This window comes from Bufo bufo, chromosome 11 (assembly GCF_905171765.1).
Source record: "Bufo bufo chromosome 11, aBufBuf1.1, whole genome shotgun sequence".
In the NCBI taxonomy this organism is placed as follows: Eukaryota; Metazoa; Chordata; class Amphibia; order Anura; family Bufonidae; genus Bufo; species Bufo bufo.
In genome coordinates, this window is record NC_053399.1 from 19,044,987 (window position 1) to 19,058,546 (window position 13,560).

A 13,560-nucleotide genomic window follows, 5' to 3' on the forward strand; every position below is an offset into this window, starting at 1 on the left:
AACCACAGCAGGCGTCCCAGGGGGCTTGTTGTCACCTTTCGGGGACCCTTGGTGCTGTACGTGGCTGGGTGGAAGAAGAGACCTTCAATGACATCAGTGAGGACAAGGAACGGGACATGGCTAGTTTGGTATCCAACCTTGTTCAAATGGGGAGTTTGCAGTTAGCGGTAAAATTGTATATAAGATTTATAGATGATGTCTTCATGATTTGGTCCAGCTCCAAAATTCTGTTCAAGGAGATGGTAGAATATTTGAATACAGTGAACAACATGAACTAACCGCAAACTAATTTTATTTACACCTTTGTTGAGTTTTAGGGATTTTCATATTTTTCATGATTTTGAGAAGATATTGAAGGGGATGTCCAGAATTAGAAAAATATAGTTGTGTTACACCTGTATACAGGTGGTCTGTAGGACGGCAGCACAGCTCTGTTCACTTCAATGGAGCTAAGATGCAATAGCAAACTCAGCGCATGGACAGGTGTGGTACTATTACTGGAAGAAACCAGAAATGTTTTTTGCAATTTTGGACAACCTTTTTAAAATCATTTGGAAATTTGTGCTATATAGAAAGCATCTCCTGCCATTAGTAATGGGTGATCAAAGATATTGGTACTTGTGATTTTCTCAAGGTTCGGAGACTCAATCAAGTGCATTTCAAAACTAGGATGCAGATGTAGCTTGCCTGAAAATTTCAGGTGGGCAGGGAAGGCTATAGATGGGGTTTATCATCTGCACCTGTAAAGTAAACCCTGGTAGGTTCTTGGGCACTGCCTGACTGCTCCCTTTATCCCTGTTGGACGCTATGTTATCAGCATGAATATGCTTAGCCGCCATGAATGGTCAATGTCTTCCTCAACCGTTACTTCTCTTCATTACCCAGATATTCAAACATTCTTCCCAAAAGTCAAGCCGATTGTTGTACTACACACAACCTGCTAATTCAGTTTCTGATAGGGCAAATCCAAATTAACTGACTATACTTATTATCAACCCTAAAACTATGTCATTATTGTGGGGTGCTACTCTGGGGGTAAATAGACAATGTAATTATTACTTTGTTACATTGAAGAATATCTTCTTTGTCTTTCAGAAACATGAGAGTCCTTCTGCTTGTGGGAGTTGCTCTACTTATCACCTTGGCCTTTGCCGATCACCATAAGGGTCATCGTAAACAAGACAAAGATGATTATGATGACAAAGACAGCCATGACCACAGGGAACACCATGACAAAAAGCGCCACCATCACCATAATGAGTCCTTGCCCTGCCACAAGATAGCTGATTACAATTCAAAATTCTCCTTTGACCTGTTTCGGCAGGTAGCTCTAGATCATCCTTCTGAGAACATTGTCTTCTCCCCTGTCAGTATTTCTACGGCATTTGCTTTCCTGTCCCTTGGTGCTAAGGCTCAGAACCACTCACAAATCATTGAAGGACTCAGTTTAAACACCTCTGAGATCTCAGAACAAGAAATTCATGAAGGTTTCCATCATCTTCAGCATCTCCTGAATGATGTGGACAGGGAGCTGCAACTCAGCGCTGGGAATGCTCTCTTCATTTCCAAGGAACGCAATATTCTCCAGACGTTCTTAGATGAAGCCAAGAAGCTCTACCACTCAGAGGCGTTTTCTACTGATTTTAAAAACACAGAAGAAGCAAAGAATCAGATTAACAGTTATGTGGAGAAAAACACCCATGGCAAGATCCCTGAGCCGTTGGACAGTGTAGACCAGGATGCCATTTTTGTCCTCATCAACTACATTTATTTCAGAGGTAATCTATTACTTTATACAGCAACACATAACCTACCACCCCTGTTAATCCTGTCTCCTTCTAACCTTAGTAGTACCTCTTGGCTTACTTCTTGAAGAAAAGTCATCACAAGATAGGGAGAACACTGAATAATTACAGCTCTTGGCACTAATAATTGGTCAAGAAGTATTGCTCAAGAAATATCACTTGGAGGTTATGGTATATTGCACGAGCAGATGGGTCAAGCCTCAGTTTCAACCCCAGTCAGGCTGTTCATTGGGTGTTCATAGCATCTGAAAGACAGAAACATGCAATGCGACAATTAACTGCAATATAGAGTACAAAATTGCATAATAATAAAAAGTGCTACACTATAAGTGCAAGATACTTGGCAAATCGTTTTGTACAAAATTATTTGAGCCCGTCTGCCGAGCATCAAGGCTTTTTTTTTTTGGTATATAGCATCTGTCAAAGAATATCACAGCTCAGCTGGTTTCATACCATACAATAACCTCATATTAATTTTGTCTTCACAGGAAAATGGGAAAATCCATTTGAAGAAGAATGGACAAAAGAGGGAGATTTTCACGTCAAAGAGAACACAACGGTGAAGGTGCCTTTCATGAGCAGAACAGGAATGTACAATGCGGCCTTCACTGATGAGGCCACCGTGGTCTCCATACCGTATAAAGGAAACGCTGTTGCTTTATTCGTCCTGCCAAATGAGGGGAAATTGTCAGAAGTAGAACAAAATTTTAACAAAGAATCAATTAAAACGTGGAAGAAATCATTTCATAGACGGTAAGGGAGTATCTCTATCTATCTATCTATCTATCTATCTATCTCATATCTATCTATCTATCTATCTATCTATCTATCTATCTATGTACACATTATGTCAGCAGCTTTGAAATATTACTGGGGAGAAGTTGCAGCCATAGTCAGTTGCAATAATTCCATTACAGATCGCTCCATGTTTGGATGTTTTTGACTATGAAGGATCTGCACATTGTCTTATGGCGTTCATTATTTGCATATCATCTGTTGTTCTTTTCACACAGGTTGGTGGACTTATACCTCCCCAAATTCTTTGTCTCCGGCACTGTCAACCTGAAAGAAACATTAAGCAAGTTGGGCATAGAAGACGTTTTCTCAGACAGCGCTGATCTTTCTGGTATCACTGGAGCACCCAACGCAAAGATTTCTAAGGTGAGATCTATCAATCCATCTATCTAATATCTATATATACCATATTGGTCTATCTGAATCTATCTATTGATCTATCCAGGGGCGTAGCTAAAGGCTCATGGGCCCTGGTGCAAGAGTTCAGCTTGGGCCCCACTTCCCTCAGTGCTTTGTGGCCAGGGGCAGGGAAGCACTTAGCCTTCATGCTGCCTGAGGCAAAAATTGAAACGGCACCATGCCAAATTCATCACCTAACCCCTTCCCTCCAGCCAGAGGTGTAACTTGACCAGCATGCACTTTCTATAATACTGTCTTCTTCTTATGCGGCACAAGGGTCTTTGGGCCCCCTCAGGCTCCTGGGTCCGGTACTGACTGCTACCTCTGCACCCCCTGGAACTATCTATCTATCTGTCTGTTTGTCTATTGATGGCCCAGTAGTTAGTACTGGTGCTTTGCAGTTCTGGGGCCCCAGAAGGCAAACTCTGCATGGGTTTCCCCCACACTCCAAAGACATGCTGACAAGGAATTTAGATTGTCAGCTCTACTGGGGACAACGATTTCTAATGATAATATCTGTAAAGTGCGGTGGAATACGTTAGCGCTTTGTAAGTTAGTAAAATAAATATGTATCCACTGGAAAATGTAATATCTTTTTTTCTCTCAACCTCCATAGGCTATCCATAACGTCGTACTTAGTGTTGATGAGGGGACAGAAGCGGCAGCCACCACCGCACTGGAGGCAATCTCCATGATGCATCCTCCTCGTATTACATTTAATCGTCCTTTCCTTATATCAGTGTTTGACTACAAATCTCAAAGCGTTCTCTTCACCGGAAGAATTGCCAACCCACAGGAATGATTCTCTCCTAAACTTTTCTTTAATAAAATATTACAATGTATCAACGGCTATTATTTATGTTTTGATATTCAGATACTTTTTCCCTTCTCATGAGATCCTGTAGCTCCTCTGCTGATCCCAATGAAGGAAGCAGCCGTCAGTTCACAGCCGCTCCATAAAGTCCATAGAGATTTCTATTATAGAAATTGGGGTAAGAAATAAAAGACAAAGGACAGCAAGAAGAATAGGTGATCACAGGAAGATGCCCAAAAATTCAGGGGTAATGCGGTAAATGACTGCTGGACACTGGGGCGTTGCTCATCAAACTACTAGACATGTTTCCCGAAGACGAGTGGGTAGGTCCCATCAAACTCCTCCATTTATAAGCCTTTACAAAGTCTATGACACATAACTCTTTGTTAGGGGCAGTGGCGTAGCGTGGGGGGTCGTTGCCCAATTACGTGAGGTGAGGCAATCTCCTCAGGCGGCCCTGGTGACAATTGGCGGGCACAGGGAAATGAGCGCTTCGATTGTGGAAGCACTCATCTTCATCGTCATATGTATCGCTGTCCTCGGGACAGATGGATGTGCTGCGGCGCGATGACATCATCGCGCCGCCTGAGCCGTACAGCGCAGCTGGAAGAGGCCTGCATCGCATTGCTGCCAGCCTGATGGAGGTGGGGGAGGGGGGCTGTTTGGCATTCCCTCTAGCTTTCATGGTGGAGACTGGCGACAAAGATTAGCTGCAGCTCTGAGGAATTTCGTGGGGTCATCAACCTGCACCCCCATTGATCAGGGGTTTGGAAGTAGGACTAGTTGTCATGGTCTTACCTGCTTGCTGCTCTCCTTCGTTTGACATGTGCTGGCGGCCATCTTGGGGTCTGGGTTTCTTGTAGCCTTCCACCCTGCGGCTCCTCCTTCCCCTGGGAGGAGCTGGATGCCTAGCTCATATATATAGGAGGTCTGTGGCTTCAGTTCCTTGCTTGGTCCTCTTGTGTTCACATGCTTCTAAGACTGCTGCTGCTTCTGGTTCCTGATCCTGGCTTCGTCTGACTACCCTGCTGGTTCCTGATCCTGGCTTCGTCTGACTACCCTGCTGGTTCCTGATCCTGGCTTCGTCTGACTACCCTTCTGGTTCCTGACCTCTGGCTTCGCAAAGACTCTGCTCGGTTTCACCATCCGTTTTCAATAAAGCCTTCTTATTTTCATTTATCTCTTGTTGTACGTCTGGTTCATGGTTCCGTGACATTAGGACCAAGCCATGAATTCTGACGGTACAGGGCCATCCTCGCTACCCACGCTGGTTGCCAGACTTGATCAGCAGGATCACCTGTTGGGTCGGTTCGCTGTGGCGTTGCAAACCCTGCTTGAACGCACGGCTCATTTCGCTCCCGTTGCCGATGGGTCGGTTGTCGCTCCTGGGCTCGCTCCTACTGCCGCTCCGGTTGTTGCGCCAGAGTCTACCCCGACACCTGTTGTTGCGCCTGCGGTGTGTCGGGGTATGACCGGTTCTGCCCCTCTTCCACAGCGCTTTGGGGGAGAGCCAACTCAGTGCCGAGGTTTCCTTAACCAGGTGGGCATTTATTTCGAGTTGCTGCCACATGCCTTTCCTACTGAGAGATCAAAGGTGGGCTTCTTGATCTCGCTGCTCTCGGACAAGGCCTTGGCCTGGGCCAGCCCTTTATGGGAGAACAACAATCCGGTGGTTGCCGAGTTTTCCGGTTTTGTTGCTTCTCTTCGGAAGGTATTCGATGTGCCGGCTCGTGCTGCCTCTGCTGCGAAGCTCCTTATGTCCATCAGACAGGGTTCACGATCCGTAGCTGAATACGCCATTGAGTTTCGTACCCTGGCAGCAGATGTGGGCTGGAATAATGAGGCTCTGGTCGCTGCTTTCTCTCATGGTCTCTCGGATGCCTTGAAGGATGAGGTTGCAGCTAAGGACCTACCAGTTGAGCTCGAGTCTCTTATTTCTTTCCTGATTTTGATTGACACCAGACTCAGGGAGAGACCTTCCTTTAAGGAGAACCTGCGGAGGTCTTCTAACAGATTGGTGCCTACGTTTGCTGTCCCACCCGTGCCTCCCTCTCCTCCCACGCCTCCTGGGGATGACTTGTCTGGGGGTGAACCCATGCAGCTGGGGTTTGCTCGCCTGTCCGAGGGGGAGAGGGCACTCCGGAGACGCGAGGGCCGATGCATGTACTGTGGTCTCGGTGGGCATTTTCGGTTGGCATGTCCGAACCGTCCGGGAAACAATCGTACCCTGAGATCCTGTCGGGGGCAGATCTTGGGTGGAGTCTCCTCGTCCCCGGTTTCCCGTGTTGACAAACCACTGATCACTGTTGTCCTCTCCTGGGTCGGGGGCTCGGTGACGACCCAGGCGTTGGTGGACTCTGGTGCTGGTGGTTTGTTCATTGATAGTGTGTTCGCTGCCGCCAATTCCATTCCTCTGCAGGCTCGAGGTTCCCCACTGGCTCTTGAGGCGATAGACGGCAGACCCCTTCTGCCGCCACACGTGACTCATGAGACCCTTCCAGTGGGGATAGCCATTGGTGCCGTTCACAGAGAGTCGGTCTGCCTCCAGGTTATTTCGTCTCCACACTACTCGGTGGTCTTGGGGTACCCCTGGCTCCAGAAGCATAATCCGACTTTCGATTGGAGATCGGTCGAGATCCTCTCGTGGTCACCGCAGTGTGGGGCTAGTTGCATCCATGGGTCTGTCAAGTTGCTGTGTACTTCCTCGGACTCTCTGTTGCCTCCTGAATACGAGGAGTACCGGGATGTATTCGATAAGGTGCGCGCGGTTGCCCTACCTCCGCACCGCCCATACGATTGTGCCATAGAGTCACAATCTGGTGCCGTTCCTCCTCGTGGCAAAGTCTATCCACTGTCGGTAGCGGAGAATGAGGCCATGGAGGAGTACGTGAGGGAGGCGCTTTCACGCGGACACATTCGCAAATCTTCGTCCCCGGCAGGGGCTGGATTTTTCTTTGTGAAAAAGAAGGGCGGTGAGTTGAGGCCTTGCATCGATTACAGGGGTCTCAATCGCATCACGATCAAGAACGCTTACCCGATACCCTTGATTTCCGAGCTGTTCGATCGCCTTAAAGGGGCCACGGTCTTTACCAAACTCGACCTGAGGGCGGCGTATAACCTGGTAAGGATCAAGGCGGGCGATGAGTGGAAGACCGCGTTTAACACCAGGACCGGTCATTACGAATCCTTGGTTATGCCCTTTGGGTTGTGCAATGCGCCCGCAGTCTTTCAGGAATTCATCAACGATGTTTTCCGTGACCTGTTGCAGCAGTGTGTGGTAGTCTATTTGGATGACATCTTGGTATATTCTGAATCCATGGAGGCCCACATTCTGGATGTCAGACGAGTGTTGCAACGGTTACGAGAGAACAAGCTGTTCGGTAAGCTTGAGAAATGCGAATTTCACCGATCCCAGGTAACCTTCTTAGGTTACATCATTTCCTCTGAGGGGTTCTCCATGGATCCTGAGAAGGTTTCGGCTGTCTTACAGTGGCCCCAGCCCAGTGGTCTTCGTTCCCTGCAGCGCTTTTTGGGCTTCGCCAATTATTATCGGAAGTTCATCAGGGACTTTTCCATGCTGGCCAAGCCTCTCACGGATCTGACCAGGAAGGGCAGTAATTCCCAGGTCTGGCCGCTCGAGGCCATCCGAGCTTTTGAGGCCCTAAAGTCCGCCTTTGTGTCGGCTCCGATTCTGTCGCATCCCAACCCTGGGTTGCCCTTTGTCCTCGAGGTGGACGCGTCTGAGACGGGAGTAGGCGCCCTTCTGTCTCAGCGTAGAACACCAGAGGGTCCTCTGCTTCCTTGTGGGTTTTACTCCCGGAAACTGTCTTCCGCGGAGTGCAACTATCAGATTGGTGACAGGGAGTTATTGGCCATCGTGCAGGCCCTCAAAGAATGGAGGCACTTGCTCGAGGGTTCGGTGGTTCCGGTTCTCATCCTGACGGACCACAAGAATCTGACCTACCTTTCTGAGGCCAAGAGATTGACACCACGTCAGGCCAGATGGGCTCTGTTCTTGTCACGTTTTAATTACGTGGTCTCCTACCTACCCGGTTCCAAGAACATCAGGGCGGATGCCTTATCACGGCAGTACTCCGAGCTGTCCAGGGAGGAGTCGAATCCGACTTCGGTCATACCTCCGAATCAGATCCTGGCCGCCATTCGCACCAGCCTGACCTCTCCCCTGGGTGAGCAGATTTTGGCGGCTCAATCTGGTGCTCCCTCTGGGAGACCCAACGGCAGATGTTTTGTGCCTGAGGAGTTGCGCACTCGGTTGTTGCGAACCTACCATAACTCCAAGACCGCGGGGCATCCTGGAAAGAATCAGCTGTCCTGGGCTGTTTCACGTCTGTTCTGGTGGCCTTCCCTACGTTCCGACATCGCCGCATATGTAGCGGCATGCTCCGTTTGTGCCCAGAGTAAGTCCCCTCGGCACCTTCCGTTGGGCCTTCTGCAACCCATAGCCACCGGGGAGCGCCCATGGTCACACCTGGGGATGGATTTCATTGTGGACCTCCCTGCATCCCGAGGCCATACGGTCATTCTCATGATTGTGGATCGGTTTTCCAAAATGTGCCACTGTGTTCCTCTCAAGAAGTTACCCTCTGCACAAGAGTTGGCCACGATTTTTGCCAGGGAGGTCTTCCGGTTGCACGGTTTGCCCAAGGAGATTGTGTCGGATCGGGGGAGTCAGTTTGTGTCCAGGTTCTGGCGCGCCTTTTGCTCCCAGTTGGGGATTCATCTCTCCTTCTCCTCGGCCTACCACCCTCAGTCCAAAGGGGCCGCAGAACGATCCAATCAGGCCTTGGAGCAATTCCTTCGTTGCTATGTCTCCGATCACCAAGACAATTGGGTTGACCTCCTGCCTTGGGCTGAGTTTGCCAGGAACACGGCGGTGAACTCTTCCTCTGGGACGTCTCCCTTCATGGCCAATTATGGGTTCCAACCTGCCGTGTTACCGGAGGTATTCTCTCCCCAGGATATTCCGGCTGTGGAGGATCACCTTTCCGTCCTACGTGCTTCTTGGGTACAGATCCAGAAGTCCCTTGAGGTCTCTGCGCAGCGCCAGAGACTCCAGGCTGATCGCAGACGAGCGCCTGCTCCTTCCTACCAGGTCGGAGACCGTGTATGGTTGTCCACCCGCAACCTCAACCTTCGAGTGCCCACTCCCAAGCTGGCGCCTCGCTTTGTTGGTCCCTTCCGAGTGCTTCGCAGGGTAAACCCGGTAGCCTATGCCCTTGCGCTTCCTCCTGGCATGCGGATCTCCAACGTGTTTCATGTCTCCCTGTTGAAGCCACTGGTGTGTAATCGTTTCACTTCCTCGGTTCCTCGGCCTCGTCCGGTCCAAGTGGGCAATCGTGAGGAATATGAGGTGAGCAATATCCTGGACTCACGCCTGGTCCGCGGTCGGTTGCAGTTTTTGGTCCATTGGCGTGGTTATGGTCCAGAGGAGCGTTCCTGGGTTCCCTCCGCAGATGTCCATGCTCCTGCCTTGCTCCGAGCCTTCCACGCACGCTTCCCTCAGAAACCGTTTTGTGCTCCGCGGAGGAGGGGCCCTTGAGGGGGAGGTACTGTCATGGTCTTACCTGCTTGCTGCTCTCCTTCGTTTGACATGTGCTGGCGGCCATCTTGGGGTCTGGGTTTCTTGTAGCCTTCCACCCTGCGGCTCCTCCTTCCCCTGGGAGGAGCTGGATGCCTAGCTCATATATATAGGAGGTCTGTGGCTTCAGTTCCTTGCTTGGTCCTCTTGTGTTCACATGCTTCTAAGACTGCTGCTGCTTCTGGTTCCTGATCCTGGCTTCGTCTGACTACCCTGCTGGTTCCTGATCCTGGCTTCGTCTGACTACCCTGCTGGTTCCTGATCCTGGCTTCGTCTGACTACCCTTCTGGTTCCTGACCTCTGGCTTCGCAAAGACTCTGCTCGGTTTCACCATCCGTTTTCAATAAAGCCTTCTTATTTTCATTTATCTCTTGTTGTACGTCTGGTTCATGGTTCCGTGACACTAGTGCTAGAAATAGGCACTGTAGAAACCAGACCTTAATATTATTCAGTGGACAGAGCTCTGTAGTCCACGTGCTATTGCAACCCCTCAGTAGCCTATCGGTGGAGGTATGTGGTGACCGTTGACCTATCATAGGAAAACTTCATCAATTGTTGCATCGTAGAGAACCTCTTTAGACCATAACTAAAACATTAAAGGGCAATACGCCAGTCTTAATAAAGCTCTAAGCTGGCGGTGGATCTGCCGGAGTTAGGAAGAGGCGCCGACCTCTCCATAACTTCGGCGTATCCAGCGCCTCTTCTAAATGTAAGTGAGGGTACAATGTCAGTGCGTCTTATGGGGCGAAAACTAATGACCACTTCCATTATGGAAACACTCATTAGTACAGGAGGAGCGGGAAGCTGTGAATGCAGAGCTTCCTGTGTGGGCTGTGTACTCACCGCTTTCTGGTCTTCTCCTGCAGGCACCGCACACTGTGCTGTGACCCGCGCTCAGTGTGAGGATGTCTGCGCGCTCTGTGACCTCACTCTGTGCGGCAGGAAGATCAGGAAGAGTTCTGTATCTCAGGAGCGGCAGTGGCGCCCGGAGCAGGAAAGGTAAATAGATTTATTTGTTTTTGTCAGAACGGGAGTTTACATTGGGGGTATGATCTGAGGTCTGATTGGGGGTCCTTTTAACATTGGGGGTCTACGCTGAGGTCTGATTAACATTCAGTTCTGATTGGTGGTCTGATAAAAATATTTTTCTTCTTATTTTCCACCTCTAAAACCTAGGTGCGTCTTATAGGGTGAAAAGCACAGTTATATTCTTATACATAGGAGCCAGTTATTATAGTACTTATAGTCTTGTAAATAGTGGGCAGAATTATTATTATTATTTATTATTAAAGCGCCATTCATTCCATAGCGCTGTACATATGATAAGCGGTGCACATACATAATACAGACAATTGCACTAATCATAAACAAGACAAGTTACAAACTGGTACAGAAGGAGAGAGGGCCCTGCCCGTGAGGGCTTACAATCTACATGGTATGGGAGAAGGACACAGTAGGTGAGGGTGAAGCTGGTCATGGCGGTATAGAGGCAGCAGGGTCACTGGTTGTAGGCTTGTCTGAAGAGGTGGGTTTTCAGGTTTCTTTTGAAGGATTCCACTGTAGGTGAGAGTCTGATATGTTGGGGTAGCAAGTTCCAGAGTGTGGGGGATGCACGGAAGAAATCTTGGAGTCGATTGTGGGAAGAGGCGATAAGAGGAGATGAGAGAAGAAGGTCTTGTGAGGATCGGAGAGTGCGTGTGGGGGTGTATCGGGAAAGTAGCTCAGAGATGTAGGGAGGGGACAGGTTATGGATGGCCTTGTATGTATTTGTTAGTACTTTGAAGTGAATTCGCTGGGCAATGGGGAGCCAGTAAAGGGATTGGCAGAGGGGAGAGGCAGAGAAGTAATAGGGTGAGAGGTGGTTTAGTCGGGCAGCAGAGTTGAGGATAGATTGGAGGGGTGCGAGAGTTCTAGATGAAAGGCCACAGAGGAGAATGTTGCAGTAGTCTAGGCGGGAGATGATGAGGGCATGTACAAGCATTTTCGCAGATTCAAAGTTAAGGAAAGCGCGGATGCGGGAGATGTTTTTGAGTTGGAGGCAGCAGGTGATGGAAAGGGCTTGGATGTGCGGTCGGAAGGAAAGTGCAGAATCCAAGGTCACTCCAAGGCAGCGGACCTTGTTGACCGGGGAGAGTGTGCAGCCATTGATCGTGATAGATAGGTCTGTTGAGGGGGTTGAACAAGATGGGGGAAAGATTATAAATTCTGTCTTATCCATGTTAAGTTTTAGAAAGCGAGAGGCGAAGAAGGATGATATAGAAGATAGACATTGTGGGAATTATAGTAGTTATATACTTGTACATAGGAGCAGTATTATAGTAGTTATATTCTTGTACATAAGAGCAGTATTATAGTAGTTATAAACTTGTACATAGGAGCAGTATTATAGTAGTTATATTCTTGTACATAGGAGGCAGTATTATAGTAGTTAGATTCTTGTACATATGAGCAGTATTATAGTAGTTATATTCTTGTACATAGGAACAGTATTATAGTAGATATATTCTTGTACATATGAGCAGTATTATAGTAGTTATATTCTTGTACATAGGGGCAGTATTATAGTAGTTGTATTCTTGTACATAGGAGCAGTATTATAGTAGTTATATTCTTGTACATAGGAGCAGTATTATAGTAGTTATATTCTTGTACATAAGAGCAGTATTATAGTAGTTACATTCTTGTACATAGTAGCAGTATTATAGTAGTTATATTCTTGTACATAGGAGCAGTATTATATTAGTTATATTCTTGTACATAGGAGGCAGTATTATAGTAGTTATATACTTGTACATAGGAGCAGTATTATAGTAGTTATATTCTTGTACATAGGAGCAGTATTATATTAGTTATATTCTTGTACATAGGAGGCAGTATTATAGTAGTTATATACTTGTACATAGGAGCAGTATTATAGTAGTTATATACTTGTACATAGGAGCAGTATTATAGTAGTTATATTCTTGTACATAGGAGCAGTATTATGGTAGTTATATTCTTGTACATAGGAGGCAGTATTATAGTAGTTATATTCTTGTACATAGGAGCAGTATTATAGTAGTTACATTCTTGTACATAGTAGCAGTATTATAGTAGTTATATTCTTGTACATAGGAGCAGTATTATAGTAGTTATATTCTTGTACATAGGAGCAGTATTATAGTAGTTATATTCTTGTACATAGGAGGCAGAATTATAGTAGTTATATTCTTGTACATAGGAGGCAGTATTATAGTAGTTATATTCTTGTACATAGGACGCAGTATTATAGTAGTTATATTCTTGTACATAGGAGGCAGAATTATAGTAGTTATATTCTTGTACATAGGAGGCAGTATTATAGTAGTTATATTCTTGTACATAGGAGCAGTATTATAGTAGTTATATTCTTGTACATAGGAGGCAGTATTATAGTAGTTATATTCTTGTACATAGGCGCAGTATTATAGTAGTTATATTCTTGTACATAGGAGCAGTATTATAGTAGTTATATTCTTGTACATAGGAGGCAGTAATATAGTAGTTATATTCTTGTACATAGGAGCAGTATTATAGTAGTTATATTCTTGTACATAGGAGCAGTATTATAGTAGTTATATTCTTGTACATAGGAGGCAGTATTATAGTAGTTATATTCTTTTACATAGGAGGCAGTATTATAGTAGTTATATGCAGGGGCGTACATAGAAATCACTGGGCCCCATAGCAAGAATCTGAATTGGGCCCCTTAGCCCCGCCCACTACCCACACCTGGCCCATCCCACCTCCTGTCCTGGCTCCTCCCATTTCACTCCCCCATTTGCTAATAAAGAAATTTAAACATGACCTACTGAAAGAGTTAGGGATACATTTTTGTAATTTTTTTTTATCAAAGTTTTTTATTCAAAGTTTTAATTACGGTAATTTTTACACTATTTAGACATAAAAAACCTATACATATGTGGTATCATTGTAATTGAACTGACCCAGAGAATGAAGGGCACAGGTCAGTTTTGCCACAAAGGAAATGCAACAGGAACAAAACCTGTAAAACTGTGGAGAAATTGCGTGTTTTTTTTCAAATTCCATCCTATTTGGAATTTTTTGGTCCGCTTCCCACTACATTGTATGCCATATTAAAGTACAACTTCTCCCGCAAAAAATTATTT

The 13,560-nt window shown here is 46.7% G+C and overlaps 1 protein-coding gene across 1 annotated transcript in view; it reads left to right on the plus strand.

The window, feature by feature from the left end:
• Positions 1–1,099: 1,099 nt before the first annotated feature.
• Positions 1,100–13,560, plus strand: part of LOC120982612 (alpha-1-antitrypsin-like) — a 32,705-nt gene continuing 20,244 nt past the window's right edge. The window contains exons 1-4 of the mRNA XM_040412888.1: positions 1,100–1,778; positions 2,294–2,558; positions 2,819–2,966; positions 3,616–3,826. Coding sequence (XP_040268822.1) covers positions 1,100–1,778; positions 2,294–2,558; positions 2,819–2,966; positions 3,616–3,801 — 1,278 coding nt within the window. The 3' untranslated portion in view covers positions 3,802–3,826. The remainder of the gene's footprint in view (positions 1,779–2,293; positions 2,559–2,818; positions 2,967–3,615; positions 3,827–13,560) is intronic.